Below are 17301 nucleotides of genomic sequence, written 5' to 3'. Positions count from 1 at the left end.
GGCATACCTGGCAGGGTCCTGTGCACGGTGTTGCCCATCGCTGCGTTGGGGCGCGGCGTTGGCGGCGGCGCGCGCGGGGTGCACCGAGGCTAACAACGCGGTGGGCCGGGGACCCGGACCAGGGTCGGGCTCCGGGGCATCGCGGCTGCACGAGCGAGCCGGCGGGCAGCAGCTGGGGCGGGCGCCTGGAGGGAGGCGGTGGCAGCCGAGGAGAAGGCGGAGCCAACCGGCCCCAGCCCGTTGGCTCCGCCTCCACCGCCGCCTCCCGCTGCCTCCAACCATGCAGGCAGAGGCGGGGCGGTGGCCGCCGCATCTTTTGAAAGTTTGGACCCGGCGGCGGGAGCAGAACCGCCGAGCCTCCCGCTCTCGCCGCTCCCGCGCCCGGGACAGGAAGACGCGCTGGCAGTTGGGTGCCCTCGGGGTGCCAAGCCTTTCACTCATTTCTTCCAACACTTGGATAAGGCCTAGTGTGTGCCTGGCTCTCTTCCAGGCGCTGGGCCAAAGGGGGCCAAGCCTTCACCCTGGCGGTGCAGTTATGTGGAGTGCAGGGTGCAGGGGCTGTGGATGTACACAGCAGGCAGAAGGTCACCTACTTGAGGACAAGTCAGTCGGGGTGACCGTGGTGGAGGTGTGACCACGGACCTCCAAAGGTTGAGAGGAGGGAACATATTATAACACTTATTAAGCGCATGGCAGGCACTGTGCTGGACATTGTAAGTACAGATGAGGCATGTGAGTGGTGAAAACCGAAATGACAAGCATTTTTTTTTTTAATTTTTAATTTTATATTTCTTTTAAGAGGTTTTTTTTTTTTAGATTCATTATTTTGAGAGACAGAGAGAAAGAGTGAGCTGGGAGAGGGGGAGCAGGGGGAGGGGCAAAGAGGGGAAAAGAGAGAGAATCTCAAGCAGACTCCCTGCTGAGCAGGAGGCTGGGGCTCCAACTCCAAACCCAGAGATCATGACTTCAGGGGAAATCAAGAGCTGGAAGCTCAAATGACTGAGCCACCCAGGCACCCCAAAATAAAAAGCAATTTAGATCACACAATATGATGATCAAAGCCAGCAAGAAAATAAGATAACTGTGATATAGTAACTTTGTTTCGGGGCCTCAGGGAGAACCTGGGGCACTCCAGCTCCATCTGAAGAAACAGCAAGGAACCAGCCACGGGAAGAGCGGAAGAGCATATTCCTTGCAGAGGGAGTAACAGGCATTCCTCATTCATCCATTGATTCATTCATTCATTCACCCCACCAGTATTCTGAGCAGCTCTCCTGTACTGAACCCAGATCAAACTCAGTGGGAAGTGAAGCCTGCTAGTTCCTGCCTTCACTGGGCTCCATTTTGCAGATAGGAACACTGAGGCTCAGGATGTTACCCAAGAAGACCCAATTCTCAACCAGTTTTTTTTCCCCCAAGTTTACTTTCCATGCTCTTGTATCTTCTGTGAAATATATGTTACTATCCCCACTTTGCAGATAGGGAAATTGAGGGTCAGGGAATGGAAAAGAGGTGCCCAAGATTTCCCAGCTGGTAAGGGCCAAAACTGGCCTGGAGCTATACGAATGAAAGGGAGGCATCTAGGACAGAACCCCCTGGGTCTGTTTCTCCAACGCCTTCTGCCTAGGATTCCTGACCCATCCCAGAGGATTCTCATTCTTCAAGGTTAGCACAAAGCTTCCACCTCTGGGAAAGCTTCTCTATACCCCACCCACCCTGACTCAGTATGTCTGCACATGAAGTTGCCTTCTATTTGAGTCACTAATTTCTCATCTTACAGGTGCTCTGTCAGTTACTTAATTTTTAAACACAAGTCCTGTTCGGGAAAGGTACATTGGTTCAAAATACCCTCAATGCGTATGAGCTTGGGACGCATATAGAGGTCAGAATTACCACCAAAGAAGCCAAGGAAATTTTCCTCATGCAAAGCAATGTGGTGCAAATGGGATTTTGTGACTAAAAGGGTCACCAAGGGAGGGTCACAAAGGGTGAGTGCAAGGAAGGTTGGTATAAACAGACCTTTTAAAGGTCACTTTCAGAGCATCCAAGTAAGCGCTTGTGTTGTGCAGACCACAGTACACACTTGGAGCAAATAAAGCCTCAACTGCCCCAATGTTGTGCAGATGGTCCCTGCAGAGGAGACACAGTGTGCAGTGGCCAACTGACATGTGTATCTAAAAGGGCCGTGTTTTAGCATCTTGGTCCCTGTGAATAAGATCCGCTGTGCAGGGCCACCTGGGTGGCTTGGTGGGTTAAGTATCTGCATTTGGCTCAGGTCATGATCCCAGGGTGCTGGGATCGAGCCCCATGTCGGGCTCCCTCTTCCTCTGCCACTCCCCCCCGCTCATGCTCTCTCTCTCTCTCTCTCAAATAAATAAATGAAATCTTAAAAAAAATCTGTGGAAACTAAAAAAGCACCCCCACCCACAAAGCAGATGATGGGGACACTGGCGTCAAAGCCACACATGGAGGGTTTGAACCAAATAGTTTCTTGAAATTTGTGAGTAGACAAAGGCAGTCTTTCCAAATTAATATCTTATATAACATTATTTAAAATATGTATATCTTGCTAAGGAAATAACTACTGGAAGTAGACATCTATTTTATCTTCACCATTTAAAGTTTATATTATTCATCTTTATTGTGCATCTTCTCATTGGGGGACGAGGGATTGCCCTTACCCTTTATATGAGTTGCCTTATATTTGTGAATGTACTGCCGTCGCTCACTCCTCTGAGGTCTGTCTGCTCTTTGTCCTGTCCCTCAGTTACCATAGCTGTTACTCTTGCATCCACTCCACTGGCAGATGGGAAGCCTCCTGTGGGCAGGACCCAGCTCATAGTCCCTTTGAAATCTTCAGTGCTCAGCACAGGGCTGGTATACACAGATGCTCAGTACACCTTTGAATAAACTGACGACGGAGATGCATTGCTCTGAACTGGAAAAAGAAAGGGAAGAAAAGAAGGAAGGGAGGGAGGGAGGGAGGGTAGGAAAGAGGAGTGAAGGAAGGGGAATTGGTTGATAGTAGCCCGGACCCTGGTGTGATCACTAGTGATACACGTGGGGGGAAACAAGCGAACAAAATAGGGGTGCGTTCACAGAGGTAAAGTCTCTAGAATGAAGCAGGGGCTTGCTGCTCTAGTGCACATGGATTGGGCCACTGGAGGAGAAGATGCTTTGGCTCTGGGTACCATAATTGAGAAGCGAGGCAAAGCTGATCCACAAAGGTGGGGAAGGAGGCTTTGGGAGAGAGTGATCCCTGCCACAAGGGATGTACAAACAGAAGCAGGAGATAGTGGAAGCATCCTTAGACTTGGGCAGCAGCCTCTGGTCATAACCTCTCCTGGCTTTGAATTTCATGCCCCCTACCCCTTCCCTTAATTACACCCAGACCCCCACAGACTCTGCTTACTCTCCCTTAGCACCAGAACCCGTACTTGGGCTGCATGGGCCCTTGGGTGGGGCTAACTCTCTTAATAGTGAAGTGTTGGCACAGCCTCCCAGGGCAGTGGGTAGAGAGAGGAGGCCCTGGCCAGGCTGACTGGCATCACTCCCACAGGGCTTGCCCTGGCAGGCACGGCCCCATGCAGTAGGACACAGTCAGGTGCACCTTATAAAAAGGGCACACACTGAGCTTGGGGCGTGGGGGGGCATGTGTGTGAAAAGACCCCTTCTTCCAGGGAACCAAAGGGTGTTTGCCTGCACTCCTGTCCACCACTCATTCAAGAACACAAAATCCGGGTTGCCATCAAACCACAAAGCTGGGTTTTTAAACTGCTCCCTGAAGGCTCTACCTTTCAGTAAACTCCGCCTATCAAACCCTTAGTCCCCGGCCCCAGCAGGTCTTCCCCTACAACAGCAACGTTTTTCAGTGCCTGGTTACAATGCAGCCACTGGGGAGTGGTCACCAGGCTGTGCCCTGTGAGTGATCCTCCTCGCAGTCTAACGGTGTGGTCATTGACACAATTCCCACCTTGCAGGAGAGGAAACTGTCCAGTTCACACAACCAGGAGGAGGCAGAACTCAGAGGGTTCACTGTTCTCTTTTTTTTTTTTTTTTTGCAGAGGAGGATCAGGCTCAGAGTGATGAGGCCACTTGGCAAAGCTGTCTCTGTTTGTGTGGAACAGAATCCGCTGCGCGTTACCCAGCAGCCAAGGCAAAAAGGGAAAGAGGCTTGTCCCATGCTCTCTTCGTCCTGTTGCCTTGCAGATTCACAGTTGGTGCTCGACCCAGTGCCAAAGCGGAGCTCTTCCTTGGCGCGTGGGAAGGCTGATGGGCAGAACCTTCCTCCTCAGTTTGCCCAAAGACACCTCAGCAGTGTTCTAATGGCCATCAGAAAAGACCAAGGGCTGGCCATTTCCTGGAATCTGGCAGAGGCAGCTCTATTAGAGGCTAGGGTCATAGGGGCCTGGAGCTCAGCTTTATCATAAGACAGGGACAGAGCTCAGATACTCTGAAACATATAATCATTTTGAGTATGTCCCATGAGCAAGGCAGGGGCTAAAAGGGAATTAATTGATGATTCCAGTAACTTGCATTTACTATGCTGTCATGGTGGTAATTATGACACAGGAATAGCTAACATTTATTGAGTCCCAGGAGCTGTTCTAAGTCCTTCAGATGTATGAAGCTCACAATAGCCCTAGGCAGCGGTACTATGAATATGCCCATTTTACCGAGAGGGAAACTGAAGGCCAGAGAGTGTAGGTAGCTTAGCCACCCACACACAGGCAGAGAACAGTGTGACTGAACACAATGGGCCGATTTATGTAATCCTCATAATAACCCTACCAGATAGGGAGGGAGCTAATGGGTAAGGTATTGCATCCCAGTCCTTGTATTGGTTGCTTTTTAAAACCTTCATCTCCATCCTATGGGGCCTTCTGGGAAGCTCAGAGAGGTGAACTGGGCCTCACACCAGGATGGGGACCCAGCCCACTCTGACCTCAGAGTCTGTGCGCCCCTCCTCTTGGCCCCTCAGGTAGCTGAGAGATTGCAGAGCCCAGCCCAGCCCACCTAGAGCAACCAGCAGGCAGGCCTATGCTGACCCATTTTCAGGGTCCAATGCCCAACCCTGGTTTGCCCCTGGGAGAGCCCGCTGCTCCCTGCTGACTTCCTGGAGCTCTGGCGAACCCACCTAGGAGAACACGGACTTCCAAAGAAAAACTGGAGTAACAGATTGTAAATGGCTCCAGAGTCCAGGTTCATATTTTAGCTTAGCTACTTACTACCTGGGCAACCTTGGACAGGCTGCATCTCCTCTCTGTGCCTCAGTTTCTGCATCTGTAAAATGGAATGGATAGGAGCCCTCACTTCATAGGGTAATTGGAAGAGGAGATGTGGCCATCATCGTGGCCTGGCATATAGTAAATGGTCAGGATAGGTGAGCTTGGGAAGGGCTCGTCTTTCTCTCTGCTCTCCCACTCCTGGACTCACCCCTGCAAGCCCACAAGCTGGTTGCAGCCCTTTTCTGCCCCAAACCCTTTCCACTGCAGAGAGGATCCAGGTGGGGCCAGGGCAGGTTGGGTTCAAGTCCTGGTTCTGTCTTTTCCTGGCTGGGTGACTCTAGGCAGGTCATTTCATCCCTCTGAGGCTTTAACTCCTTCTCTGTGAAATGGAGAGATGATCTGCAAGCAGCCCAGGCCTGGCCAGGCACACGAGACCCACGGCCTCCTGCCTATGCTGTCTGCTCACTTGGGGCATCTGCAACCTCCAGTGCCACAGACCCTCCCATCTTGTGGCTGTGTGTCTTTGTAGTTACTAAACCTCTCTGAACATCAGTGGCCTGATCTCTAAAGTGCGGATGGTAATAATGCCGACCTAATAGGTGATAGAAACTTTCAGTGAGATTGTCTTTGGATTGCCCTTAGCACAGAACAGGTGCCCAATAAATGTTTAATGAATGCATGGACGGACAAATCCCAGGGGTGGGAACTGGGTCTCACTCACAGATCATGAGATGTTGGTCAAGGGTTCAGGCCTTGGAATCAGGCAGCTGGGTTCATTGTCTGGCTTCCCTCTTATCTAGTCGTGTGACCTTGAGTATCTCACTCAACTTCTCTGTGCCTCACTTTCCTCATTCATAAAATGGGCTAATAGTTCTAGCCTTATAAGATTGTTTGGAGGATTCAATCCTTACATGCCAAATGCTTAGAACAATGCCTGGCATGTGGCAAATAATAAAAGTAATCCATCCTCGTTATTCATTATTAATTTTTGTTATTCCTGAGGTCAGCTGCTCAGCAAAGAGGCACGTTTTCCTAGAGGAGGGGAATAGAGTGGGGGACTTGGGTGGGCCCTGTGGGGAAAGCCGCCTCTCTTGGCCCTGAACGTGGCAGTGTCTCCATGTCTTGGGGCAGCTCCTCTGGACTGGTCCAGGTTTGGGGAACCTGAGCAAGATCGGAGGGGTAGTGCCAGCCTGGGATTCATACGAGGAGCAGGGCCCATCTGGGGCACCGGGACGCTTGGATGCCTGTTGTCCTATGGCCTTTCTGGCAGGCTTGGCAGCCCTTAGCCAGCCCTGCACTGGCCCAAAACATCAAAGGAGTCCCAGAGGCCCCAGGGCCATGTGGAGTGGCAGCAGAAACCTGAGGTGGGGAGCCCAGGTTGGCAAGGAATTGAAGCAGATCGGGGCCGTAGGCAGCTGGGACATGAGTGTCCTCCTAGACCACACCTTAGTGTGCCGGGTCCTGTTTGTTCAGAAGGCAGGGTGCCTTGCACCACTGATGGGTTCAGGTGGGCTCTGGAGTGGGGAGGGGGTGCGGGGCACAGATACAGGGCTTTCTCCAGCTCCAGCAGGGGATGATGCAGAGGGGAGAATCCCACTCTGGGTCCTGGCTCAGGGGCCCACCCAGTCTGCTATCACCTGGCTAGAGGGTCCCTGAGCATGTCGTGTGCCCACTCTGAACCTCAGATTCCTCATCTTCCCAGCTGCCTGAGGTTAGAATAGGCTCATTTTTAGAATAAGATTCAGTGTAAAGCATGCCTTTCCTCTAAAATGTTTGTGTAGTATAAAGCAAGATTCAAGGGCATTGCCAGGACCTTGGTGACACCGATATAAGGCTGGAGGACAGAGGCAGACCTGGTGGGGCAAGAGGAGTAGGGGGAAGGACGTAAGCCAGGGGGCCACAGCAGGTGCAGCAGGCTACGGTTAAGGGCCCTGGGGCAAGCTGGATTGGGTTCAAAACCCCCATTCTGCCCTTCTTTGGCCATGTGGCCTCTGGCAAGAGACTTTCTTAACTGAGCCTCTGTTTCTTCCCCTGAAAAATGAGAAGGGTGGGAGGGTCTGTATCCCTGGTTAATAGGAAAAGCAAATGAGGCCAGGTGGCCCTTCTGTCGCCTTGGTGCCTGGCAGGGAGCCTGGCACAGAGCGACCCTTTTGCTTCAGGAACCATCACTACTGTCCCAGGAGGAGAAGGGCTGGGGTCTCAGCCTGCTTTCCATGCTGAGGGACTCTGCTTCTATTTAGGGATCCGTGGAAACACCCAGACGATGCTGGAACCTTCTCACTGTGGCCTGGCTTATGCTCTGAGGTTTCTGTCCTTCATCACTGCCTGTGCGACTCGAGGGAGATGTCTAGGCTGTGTGGCCAGAGTTGCTCTGGCACTGACTGGGACTTGAAAAGGCCAGGGTCAGCTCAGGGCTGTAAAGTCTGCTCAGTCTCCTCATCTGTAAAATGGTCAAGAATAAAAATCAGAGTTGCAGGGGATCCAGTTGTGGGGATCAAATGAGGCTCGAGTGGACTGTGACATCCAGGCCATGGGTATCTCAACCCCACAGATGGACACGCAGAGCCAGGCTGGCAGCCCAGGCTTTGGTCACATAGACCTGGGTTCAAATCCTGACTTTCCTTCTAACTTGCCCTGTCTTACCTGCCTTTATGTCTCAGAGCAAAGGGACTCCATGATGGGCCAAACTCTGGGGAAACAGGGACCCTGTGAGAATGCAGGCCATCATGGCTCATCATCGCTTCCTAGTCCCTGCTGGCTCTGGCCCTGGGAGTACATCTCGGGAGGGCTCTTCGAAACACCATCCCACATGCCCCGAGGGCACCTCTCCTGTGCCAGGCCCCAGTCAGACACTGGAAGCCCCAGGATGAGCGGCTGCTCCCATTGAGCCGCTGGCAAGGACTGCCCATTGCCCCTTAGCTGGTTCCAGAGAACTGGTCAGTCAAGGTGAGGTGGCAAGAGCTGGGGTCCTGGGTCAGTGGGGGTGGTGACTGGGAGGGAGCCGCCATTCTCCTCCAGTGCCCAGAGCTGGTGGGGATGACCAACTCCGGGAGGACTTCGCAGTTCACAGAGCCATTTTCCTGTCATGGCCTTTTTGCCCATTTCACGGCGAAGAAATGGAAGCTCCAGGAGTGAAAGATTCGTGGAGGTCACATAGCTGAACATGGAGGACTCGGGCCCATCCTGGGGACCTTACAGCTGCGTCCCTCCATTGCACTGCCCTCTCACTTGCAGAAAGAAGAGGCTCCGTCAGTTAAAAGGAAGGAGCCAGTGAGAGGAGGCGTGAGTGTCTCCAAGAGCCAACAGTATCCACCAGCTTGGGCACTCGCTGGCTGGGAACCTTGGGCTGGCCAAGTGACCTTTCTGTGTCTGTAAAATGAGGTAAATAATGCAAACTCCCTACGAGGTTTGTGAGGGTAAATGAGCTAGCAGACCTGAGGCATTTACACCAGCTCACAAATGCCCAGAGACGTTGGCTACGCACTGCGTACACCAGCACGAAGTCACAAATATCTCCTGCCACAGCGGGGTCTTTAGCAGCCGGGTGTCACTAACAGAACCTTACCGAGCTCCTGGCCAGGATGCTTCCAAAGACGTTAGAGTCACAGGAGAGCAGGCTGGCATCTTAAATGTTAAGTAAGAAAAGCTGAACACAGCAGTGTAAATTCAGAATGATGTCAAGCTTGTAAAAACAAAATAAGCAAATACAAAATTTGTATAACAACAAGATGAAAGGAAATGCATCAAAATATGACCAGTGATTATCTCTGAGCAATAGGAATATGCGTGTTGTTTTTCTCCTTTTGTCTACCTGCTAGCAATTTCTAAATATGTATAAACCTTCTTTAATGGAGAACTAATGGAGAATTCAATAAATTACTTTTCAAGAACAGAGTTTTATCTGGGAGCTGAAACGCTGCCTGATCTGTTCTTGGCACGTTGGCATAGATTGAGTACCAATTTTCCAGCAACGAGTTGGATGCTGTGGGATGGGAAAGTGATAGGGAGCATTCGGTCCATCCATACTCATGAGGCCTTGGTGTTGGGCCTGCTTTGGAGTGTGCACGGGACGTGGTTATGCAGGCAGGGCCCAGAGACAGGCACAGCTCTGCGTGCTTTGGATCCCACACCGGCTGGGGGTACAAAGGAAACATTCGAGAACATTGCTGTCTTCATGATTTTGCCATATCCAAATGTTGTCTGCACTTCCACTCCCTTCCTAGTTTTTAAAAAATTGGTTCACCTAAAAATACTCAGAAAACTATAAAACATTATTGAGAGGAATCCAAGAAGGCTAAGCTAAATGGAGGGACATGTATTCGTGGACAGGACTCAATATGTTACAGAATCTCACTCTCTGCGAACTGACTTATAGATTCAGTACATATGACCCAAATCACAATCTTCACAGGTGTGTGCCCGTGTGTGTGTGTGTGTGTGTGTGTGTGTGTGTTGGGGGGGTTGAGTATAACTTGGAAAACAGATTGTAAAATCTATGTACAAACACAAAAGGTGAAGGATAGCCTTTTTTTTTGAAAAAGAAGAGCAAAGTGGGAGGATTTGCCTTACCGGAAACCAATACCTATTAAAGCTGAGTGAGCAAGACAGTGTGGTATTTTTGCAAGGATAGATGAATAGACCAAGGTACTAGAGATGCCAGACATATGTGGACACACATTTTATGACAAATGTGACATTGTCAAGCAGTGGGGGAGGGGTGATCTTTTCAGTGACTAAGGCTGAGTCAATTGGAAATTTCTATAGAGCAGAAATAAAACTTGATTCCTACCTCACACCATTCGCAGCATCAGTCTGAGGGAGATTGTAGATCTAAACGTTAAAGGCAATATATTAAACTTCTGGAAGGTAACATAAGAGAATGTCTTCATGACCTCAGAGTGGTAAGAAGATTCTTAAGCAAGACACACAAAGTGCTGACCATAAAAAGAGATTGATAAAATAACTACATTAAAAGTCTTTCAAAAGGCACTAAGGACGATAAAGAAGGTACAGAGTGGGAAAAGCTGTATGATGCGCATATACCAACAAAGCACTTACTTGTTTCCAGAATAAACACAACTACAAATTGATAGGAAAAAAACTAACAACTCAATATAAAAATGGGGACGAACAGGCACTTCCGACAAGAATGTTCCAATGACAGGGGCACCTGGGTGGTTTGGTAGATTAAATGTCTGTCTTTAGCTCAGGTCATGATCCCAGGATCCTGGGATCAAGTCCTGCATCAGGCTTTCTGCTCAGCAGGGGGGCTGCTTCTCCCTCTCCCTCTGCTGCTTCCCCTGCTCATGCTCTCTCTCTGTGTGTCAAATAAATAAAAATTTTTAAAAAATGTTCCAGTGACCAATACATTTATAAAATGGTACTGAATCACATCAATCATCAAAGGAAATGAAAAATTAAAATCACAATGAAACAACATGGCACACCAGCCAGGTTACCTAACATTAAAAATTTGGACAATAGCAAGGGTGTGGAGCAGGCAGTACTGATGAGAATACTGGTGGGCGTGCTACAGCCACTTTGAAAAAGTATCTGGCAGTATCTTTTATAGGTCACCATGTATCTATTCCCATGATCCAGCCAAACCTCTCCTAGATAAACCCCCCAAAGAAATGCATATTTGCATGAACCTAGAGACTGATGGCTCAGAGCAGTTTTCTTCAACACAGCCCCAGACGAAGAACAGCTCCCACATCCACCGACAGCAGGATGGATCAGGAAACCGGAATAGACTCATATAGTAGAGCGCCGCACGCTAACGAGAATGGACACAGCAGAGCCATGCACCCCGGCCTGGGTGACTCACCGGCATTGTGCTCTGTGACAGTACCTACTAGATGACTCCATTCCTATGTTGTTCCAACACAGTGACGAAACTGTGGAGAAAAGCAAGGGATGACCCATCTTACAGTTCAGTAGAGTGGTCCCCTTTGGATAGGCAGGAGGGGATACTGATTAGAATGGGCCCAGGGCTTCTGAGGGGCTAGAAATGTTCTATTTCCTGAGCAGGAGTTTGCTTTTCGATAAATTATTGAACTGCATATTTTGGTTTGGATCTGAACTTTAGCCACACAAAATGTGTTCTCTCCCCATGTTGTATTTCACAATAAAAATGTTGGAGAGGGGGAATAAAAGCCTTGCAGGGCACCAAAGGGAAGGCAATTTGAAAGAGTCTAGCTCCTGAGGGAGCACCCCTGGGGCAGGGAAACAAGGTAGCATTGGTCAGACAGAGAAGTCATCAAAGCCTTTCCCCATCCAAGAGTCGCCTGCCTTGTCCATCTTAGAATAGAAATAGCGCGAAAAAGAGAGGGCTCATGTGTCCGTTAGCACATTTCCTAATTGCAAAATAAACTCGAATCATCTTCTGACTGAAAGTCAGGCTAATTTGGCTTCATGGTTTGGCTGAGAGGGTTGGTTTTGCCATTGGTTTTGCACGTTGGAGTTTTCTGGAAGATGAAGAAGCTGACAGTACTAGAGCTCTTCGGTTTTGATGAGCTTTTATTTGCAGCTCTTGTTGAGGGCGCAGTGTGCTGGAAATTACATCCTTTGCAACTGTTTACATTTGCAATGAAAACATTTAGATGCCAATTAAAAATGTCTGTGTGATGTATGTAGCTTTCAAAATTCTGGTGAAGAGCCACATGAGCCCCAAATTTGAAGACCCCTGTTTTTATAGGTATTCTGAGTGGCCTATTGGGTAGAGAGGGACAGGAAGGGCCCTCTCTGGGAGGAAGAGCTCAGGCAAAGTCTGGAAAACAATCCATACTGGGAAGGTGATGGGGGAAAAAGGAGAGTGAGTATCTGGCCTGCCAGGGAGCCTGAAGAGTTTCCCCCAGAGGCCTGGAAAGGGGAGCAGGAGCAGAAAGAGTCCCAGGGACTGGGGAGGCAGAGCCCAGTGGGGCTGGCAGGAAGAATAGGTGGAGGGCTGGGAGCTTTCTGAGGAACAGGTGGTAGAGCAGGTGTAAAAGAAGAAAGCAAAGAAAGGGGGCACCCCTGGCCCCCCATTGTGTGTGGTCACAGCTCCTGAAAAGACCCAACAAAGCAGGCCCCCTACTCTGGCAGCTGCCTTGAAAAGACCTTGTGCCCACCCATCTGCCACCAGCTGCCACCCCCCACCATTGCCAGGTCTCCCGGCAATATTGGCCCTGTCCTCGCCAGATGGGGGCGGAGAGGGAGGTAGGAGGCCACCCTGCCACCTAGCCCTCTGCCTGGGGACAGAGACTGCTGGAGGCCATCCTGTCCCCTACATCTCTCTTTGGAACCTTGTCAGTGCAAAAGATTTCAGCTATTATAACGATATAATTTTCAAACAGTGCCAAAGCAGCCGAAAGATCAGAATGAAATTGCTCTCTCTGTAAGTGTCCACTGTAGGCTGCTTGGTGTGGATTCTGGTCATCTTGTTACCTCTTGTCAAATACTCCCCAAGAGAAAAGAGCCAGGGCTTCTGAGCCAGCCAGCTTGGATGTGCATCCTAGATCCATCACTGCTGTGTGACCTCAGACAAGTTCTTTACTTCTCTGAGCCTTATTTCTTCGTCTGCTAAATAGGGCTAGGAAGGGTACCAATCTCAGCATATTGATGCCAGGGCTTGAGTGGCATCCACAGAGTGAATTTCCTTCCCCGATCCCTCTTCCATCGAAAGTGAAGGTCGTGGATAGGTCCCCAGCTCAGGGAGGAGAGTAGGACACTCTTAGCATGGTCCCCCCACGTCACACACCTCACCACCCCCAACTCCCAGAGGGAGCTGCAGGCCCTGCCCTAAGGAAGGTCCAGTCTGGTGGGTGAGACAGACAGGAAACCAGATGTCTTGTATAATATGAGGGTGATGCGTGGAATGAGGAAAAACAAACGAGCAGAATGTGTGGTTGAGGGCAGCCTCTCCAGCCAGGCAGGCAGGGAGGGCTTTTTTGAGGGAGGATCTGTGAAGGGGCCAGGAAGGTAACCTGGTGGCCGGCTGGGGCACGGCGCTCTAGGCAAAGGAACGGCACTGCCTGAGCTGGGAGGCAGCTCAGTGTCCTGCCAAAGACAAAGGTCTTACCCAAGGAAAGGACAGCTCAGAGGAACAAAACCAAGACCTCATTCATCTCAGGGTGAAGAACTTTGGGGTCAGAAAGACAGGGATTGAAATCTCTCAACTCCTCCACTCACTAACTAGGTAGCCTGGTACTCCTCACGGTACACGGTAACAAAGCTGAGTGCTCTCTCCTCCCTGGAAGACCGGGGATGGGGTGGGGAAGTTAGAGCAGCAGGACCCTCTGCTCAGCCTGCCCTGGTAGGGCCAAGGGAGCCTCCCCTGCCTTCAGACTCCAGGCTGTCCAGTCTCTAGCTGCCCCTGAGCGGCACCCCAGGGGAGGGGCTCCAGGACCAGGCATCCTTCTGACGTATCCCAGACACCCTGGACCGCTCTGTCAGAGAGTGAGGTTCCTGCCCAGCCCAGTGGAGGTCCTTGGCCCCTCCTAAGACTCAGACAGCTGGGAGGGGGGTGAAGCCCCCCGCTGGCCTGGGCCTCCTGCCAGCACTGGCCTCTGTCTGGGCTCAGGCCTTGCAGTCGAGGACTTGAGCAAGGGCCTGAAATGGTCCAGGGGCAGTTGCAGAGTACTGACGAGTGAAGGAATGCATGCATGAGTGCATGAATGAATGAATGAATGAAAAGAGGGAGTAGGTGACTGAATGACAGGGATGCCCCAGCAGACAGGTGGCATGGAGAGTAAGGGCTGCCAGGGTCTGGGAGGAGGTCGGAGGGGGATGCTGTGAAGGGCCAGACTCAGGTGGGCCTCCTTTACCCCTGCCTCTTGGGCTGATGCGCCGTCTGTGAAACTGACCTGTTACAGATTCTGCGGTCTGTGAACACCTCTCCCTCCCTGTGGTTCAGTTCTGGCCTCTGGCCAAAGTTGGTCTGGCTCAGAGAGCTGCTGCTCCCACCTGAACCCCTGCACACACAAGAGGGGAGCCCCCCAGATGGACAGCTCCTGCTTACGATACAGAGCCTGGCCCCATGGACCTGCCTCACCCCCAGTTGACATCACTGTCCCTGTCTTTCAGGGGCAGGGAGAAGCAGCCACCAGGACCTGTCTCCTAGCACAAGGTTACACAGCGGCCCAGAACCAGAGTCAAGTCCAGAATTTGGACTCCAGAGACACTAGGCATGCACTTGTCCCCTGGGGCAGGGCCTCTGTGGCAGGAGTGCCTTTCCCAGGCAAAGCCCATCCATGCCAGATCTCTGGGAGTCTGTGCTGATCCTCAGCCTGAGTGGGGTGGGAAAGGGAGTGGGCAGGGGCAATATTTCAGGGCCTATCACATGAAAACAGGCCGAGGATCCCCCTATTTTTAGCAACCAAGCTGCACGTACCTGTTTCCCCCCAAATGGGAACAAAATCTCAGATAAACATCCGTTCACACCAGCCAAATAATTCCTTAAATAAAATAGCTACATTTTGGCATCCCCTGAGCTCAAAATATATGCTCCTTGGATTTTTAATATCGCATGTGGTCTGCATAATTTTAACCCAAGTGCATCAGCTGTTGATTGCCTTAGTACATGAGTCACTGTTTGGGGGGTCAGGATAATGAGAACAGATTGGCAGGCTCAGTTGGTGTGGGGGGTCTTGGTGCTCAATCCTGGTGGTCCATGTGAGGGAGCTGGGTTCTCCTTTGTAATCATAATGAGGTCTACCAGCTTTACTCAGCTGGGCTTCTTACATCCATTCTGCTCACAGTAGCCAGAGTCCTCATTCTGTGACATGACTCTAGCTGAACCCCTCCAGTGGTGTCCCCTTGGACACTGAAAGGTCCAAGCCCACTTCCCAATGCCCATAAGACCTACCTTGATGTGGCTCTCATGGACCTTTCCCACGTACCTTCCCACTAGTCACCTGCACTTACTATGGTTCCACCACACTAGCCTTCTTCTATCTTTTTAGGCGCACTGAGCTTCATCTAGCCTCAGGGCCTTTGCACCTCCTGCTCACCCCACCTGGAATGTTTCTTCCTCTAGGTCTCCTAGGTGGCTCCATCCATCACTCAGGTCTCAGCTCAAGTGTCATTTCCTCAAAGAGACCCCCCTCGATTCTGCCCACCCTCATGGATGGACTTAACTTTCCTGTTCCTTATCCTTCAGGGAGGGGTTATCTTAGCATTTTGTTTTATTTTCTTCAAAGACTTTCTCAAAATATCATGATAGGGTTACTCATTTATTGTCTTCCTTCCCACTGGAAGGCCTACAAAACAACAGCAAGAATCTCTTGAGCCCTGTTCGCTGCTGTATCTTCAGAGTCTATGTGCACATAGTAGCTATTCAATAAACGGCTAGTAAATGAACCATTTCTCACAACAACCCCCAGCAATGCTACTGCTGTTTCTCCCATTTTCCAGGTGAGAAAAATGAGACCCAGAGCGGTTAAGTGACTTGCCCAGGTTCTGAAAAGGGGTTCATCTGTTCTCTGTGGGTTGTGCCTGAGTCCTGTTCCCTCTGCTCTGTCAGCAGCAACATGGAATACCCTGAGGGGGATTCTTTCCTCCAGGTCACTCTCAGACCTCAATGGGTACCAGAATCACAAAGGGCAGTCAGTGTGTTTCAAATGCAAATCCTGGGGCTCCTGTGTGGCTTAACCATTAAGTGTTAAGTGTCTGCCTTCTGCTCAGGACATGGTCCCATGCCCTGAGATCTGAGCTCCGAGTTGGGGCTCCTTGCTCAGCAAGAAACCTGCCTCTCCCTCTCCTACTCGCCCCGCTTGTGTTCTTATTCTTGTATCTCTCTCTGTCAAACAAATAAATAATATTTAAAAAAAAAAATGAAATGCAGAGTCCTGTGAGTGCCTGATTTGATAGGTCTGGGTGAGACCCCGGAATCTGGGAATCTGCACTGCCACAGCCCCACCCCGGGATTGCGCTGCGGGAGACTTTGCAAACCACTACTCTCACTTTTAGTCTGAGGTCGGCTTGACCAGCAGGGTGGTCTCAAGGGAGTCTCTGCCCTGTGAAATGCGTAATCCATGCCCTCCTGCTTGTAAAGTGGGAATACAATTCCATCATAAACACCCATTATTTTATTATGATTTATTAATTTTATTTTATTATACAGTTTTATTATTTAGTATCACCCCAAAAGTTTATTACTCTGTTGTGCAGTCCCATCCAGGCTGACCCACCTGTTTATTCCCACTTGAGTCCAAACTTAACCCTCCTATTCCTTCATCCCTTAGAGTTCTGCGTGTTGCTGGCTGAGAGCCGGCTCCCTGATGCCCTAGCCATCTCATGGGTGCCTGTGCAGAGCTGGGTGGTACAGGTGTAGGTGTAGGTCGAGGAGTCCACTGCACGTTCATGACGGCTTTCAGGGGATAACACTTTCATGCTAGGGAGTGGCTCTGGCCAAAGTTCCAGGCACTGCAGTGAGCCGCTGGTTGTAGGCACAGGGGCTCACGTGTCCGTCCCTGCCACTTAGGAGGTGGTCTGCCAATCGTGCATAGAAAAACTGAGGGGCCTGGACCTTAATCCCGAGCTCTCCTAGTTATAGCTCCGCTAGATGTTCTTCCAGCTTCTCAAAGGTCACTTCCCCAACATTCAAGTCTGGAGTGGGGAGTAGGAGCCTGGCTGATGAGAGCCCTGGGCCTAGAGGTTAAGCCATTAGTCTGAGGATAATGGGGATCCATGGAGGGCTCTTGAACACATGGCAAATGGATTGGAGAACAGAGAGGATATAGACATGTAACTCCATGGGGAGGCTGTTGCAATATTCCAACTATCCAGCCAATATTTGTGGAAGTGTCTCCTGGTGAATAAGGGAGGTCCCTGCCCTCACGGAGCCCACAGCCCAGCCACTTACAGATGGATGGACATGCAGTTCCTTCTTGTCCTTCCAGGAAATACTGGGTTATTTTACAACTCATGGCAAGTCTGAAAGGATCTGCCCATTGGAACTCCCTCTACTCTTGTTCCCCTTCTTAGAAGCCAATGACCTTGGGCAATTTGATTCTCTGTTTTGAACCTCAATTCCTACCTCTGTAAAATGGGTATCAACATAAAATCTGCCTCACAGTCTTATTGGAAGATTCCA

At 50.6% G+C, this 17301-nt stretch overlaps 1 protein-coding gene across 2 annotated transcripts in view; it reads right to left on the bottom strand.

The window, feature by feature from the left end:
- The window catches only part of NEURL1B (neuralized E3 ubiquitin protein ligase 1B), a 38452-nt gene extending 38245 nt beyond the window's left edge, over nt 1-207 (bottom strand). For both annotated transcript variants that reach the window (XM_059417365.1, XM_059417366.1), the window contains exon 1: nt 8-207. In XM_059417365.1, coding sequence (XP_059273348.1) covers nt 8-38 — 31 coding nt within the window. In that variant the 5' untranslated portion in view covers nt 39-207. The remainder of the gene's footprint in view (nt 1-7) is intronic.
- Nucleotides 208-17301: the final 17094 nt, after the last annotated feature.

The sequence above is a fragment of the Mustela nigripes genome, chromosome 12, assembly GCF_022355385.1.
Source record: "Mustela nigripes isolate SB6536 chromosome 12, MUSNIG.SB6536, whole genome shotgun sequence".
NCBI lineage: Eukaryota > Metazoa > Chordata > Mammalia > Carnivora > Mustelidae > Mustela > Mustela nigripes.
The sequence above is the reverse complement of the archived record's forward strand: the minus strand, read 5'-3'. Positions and strand labels throughout refer to the sequence as shown.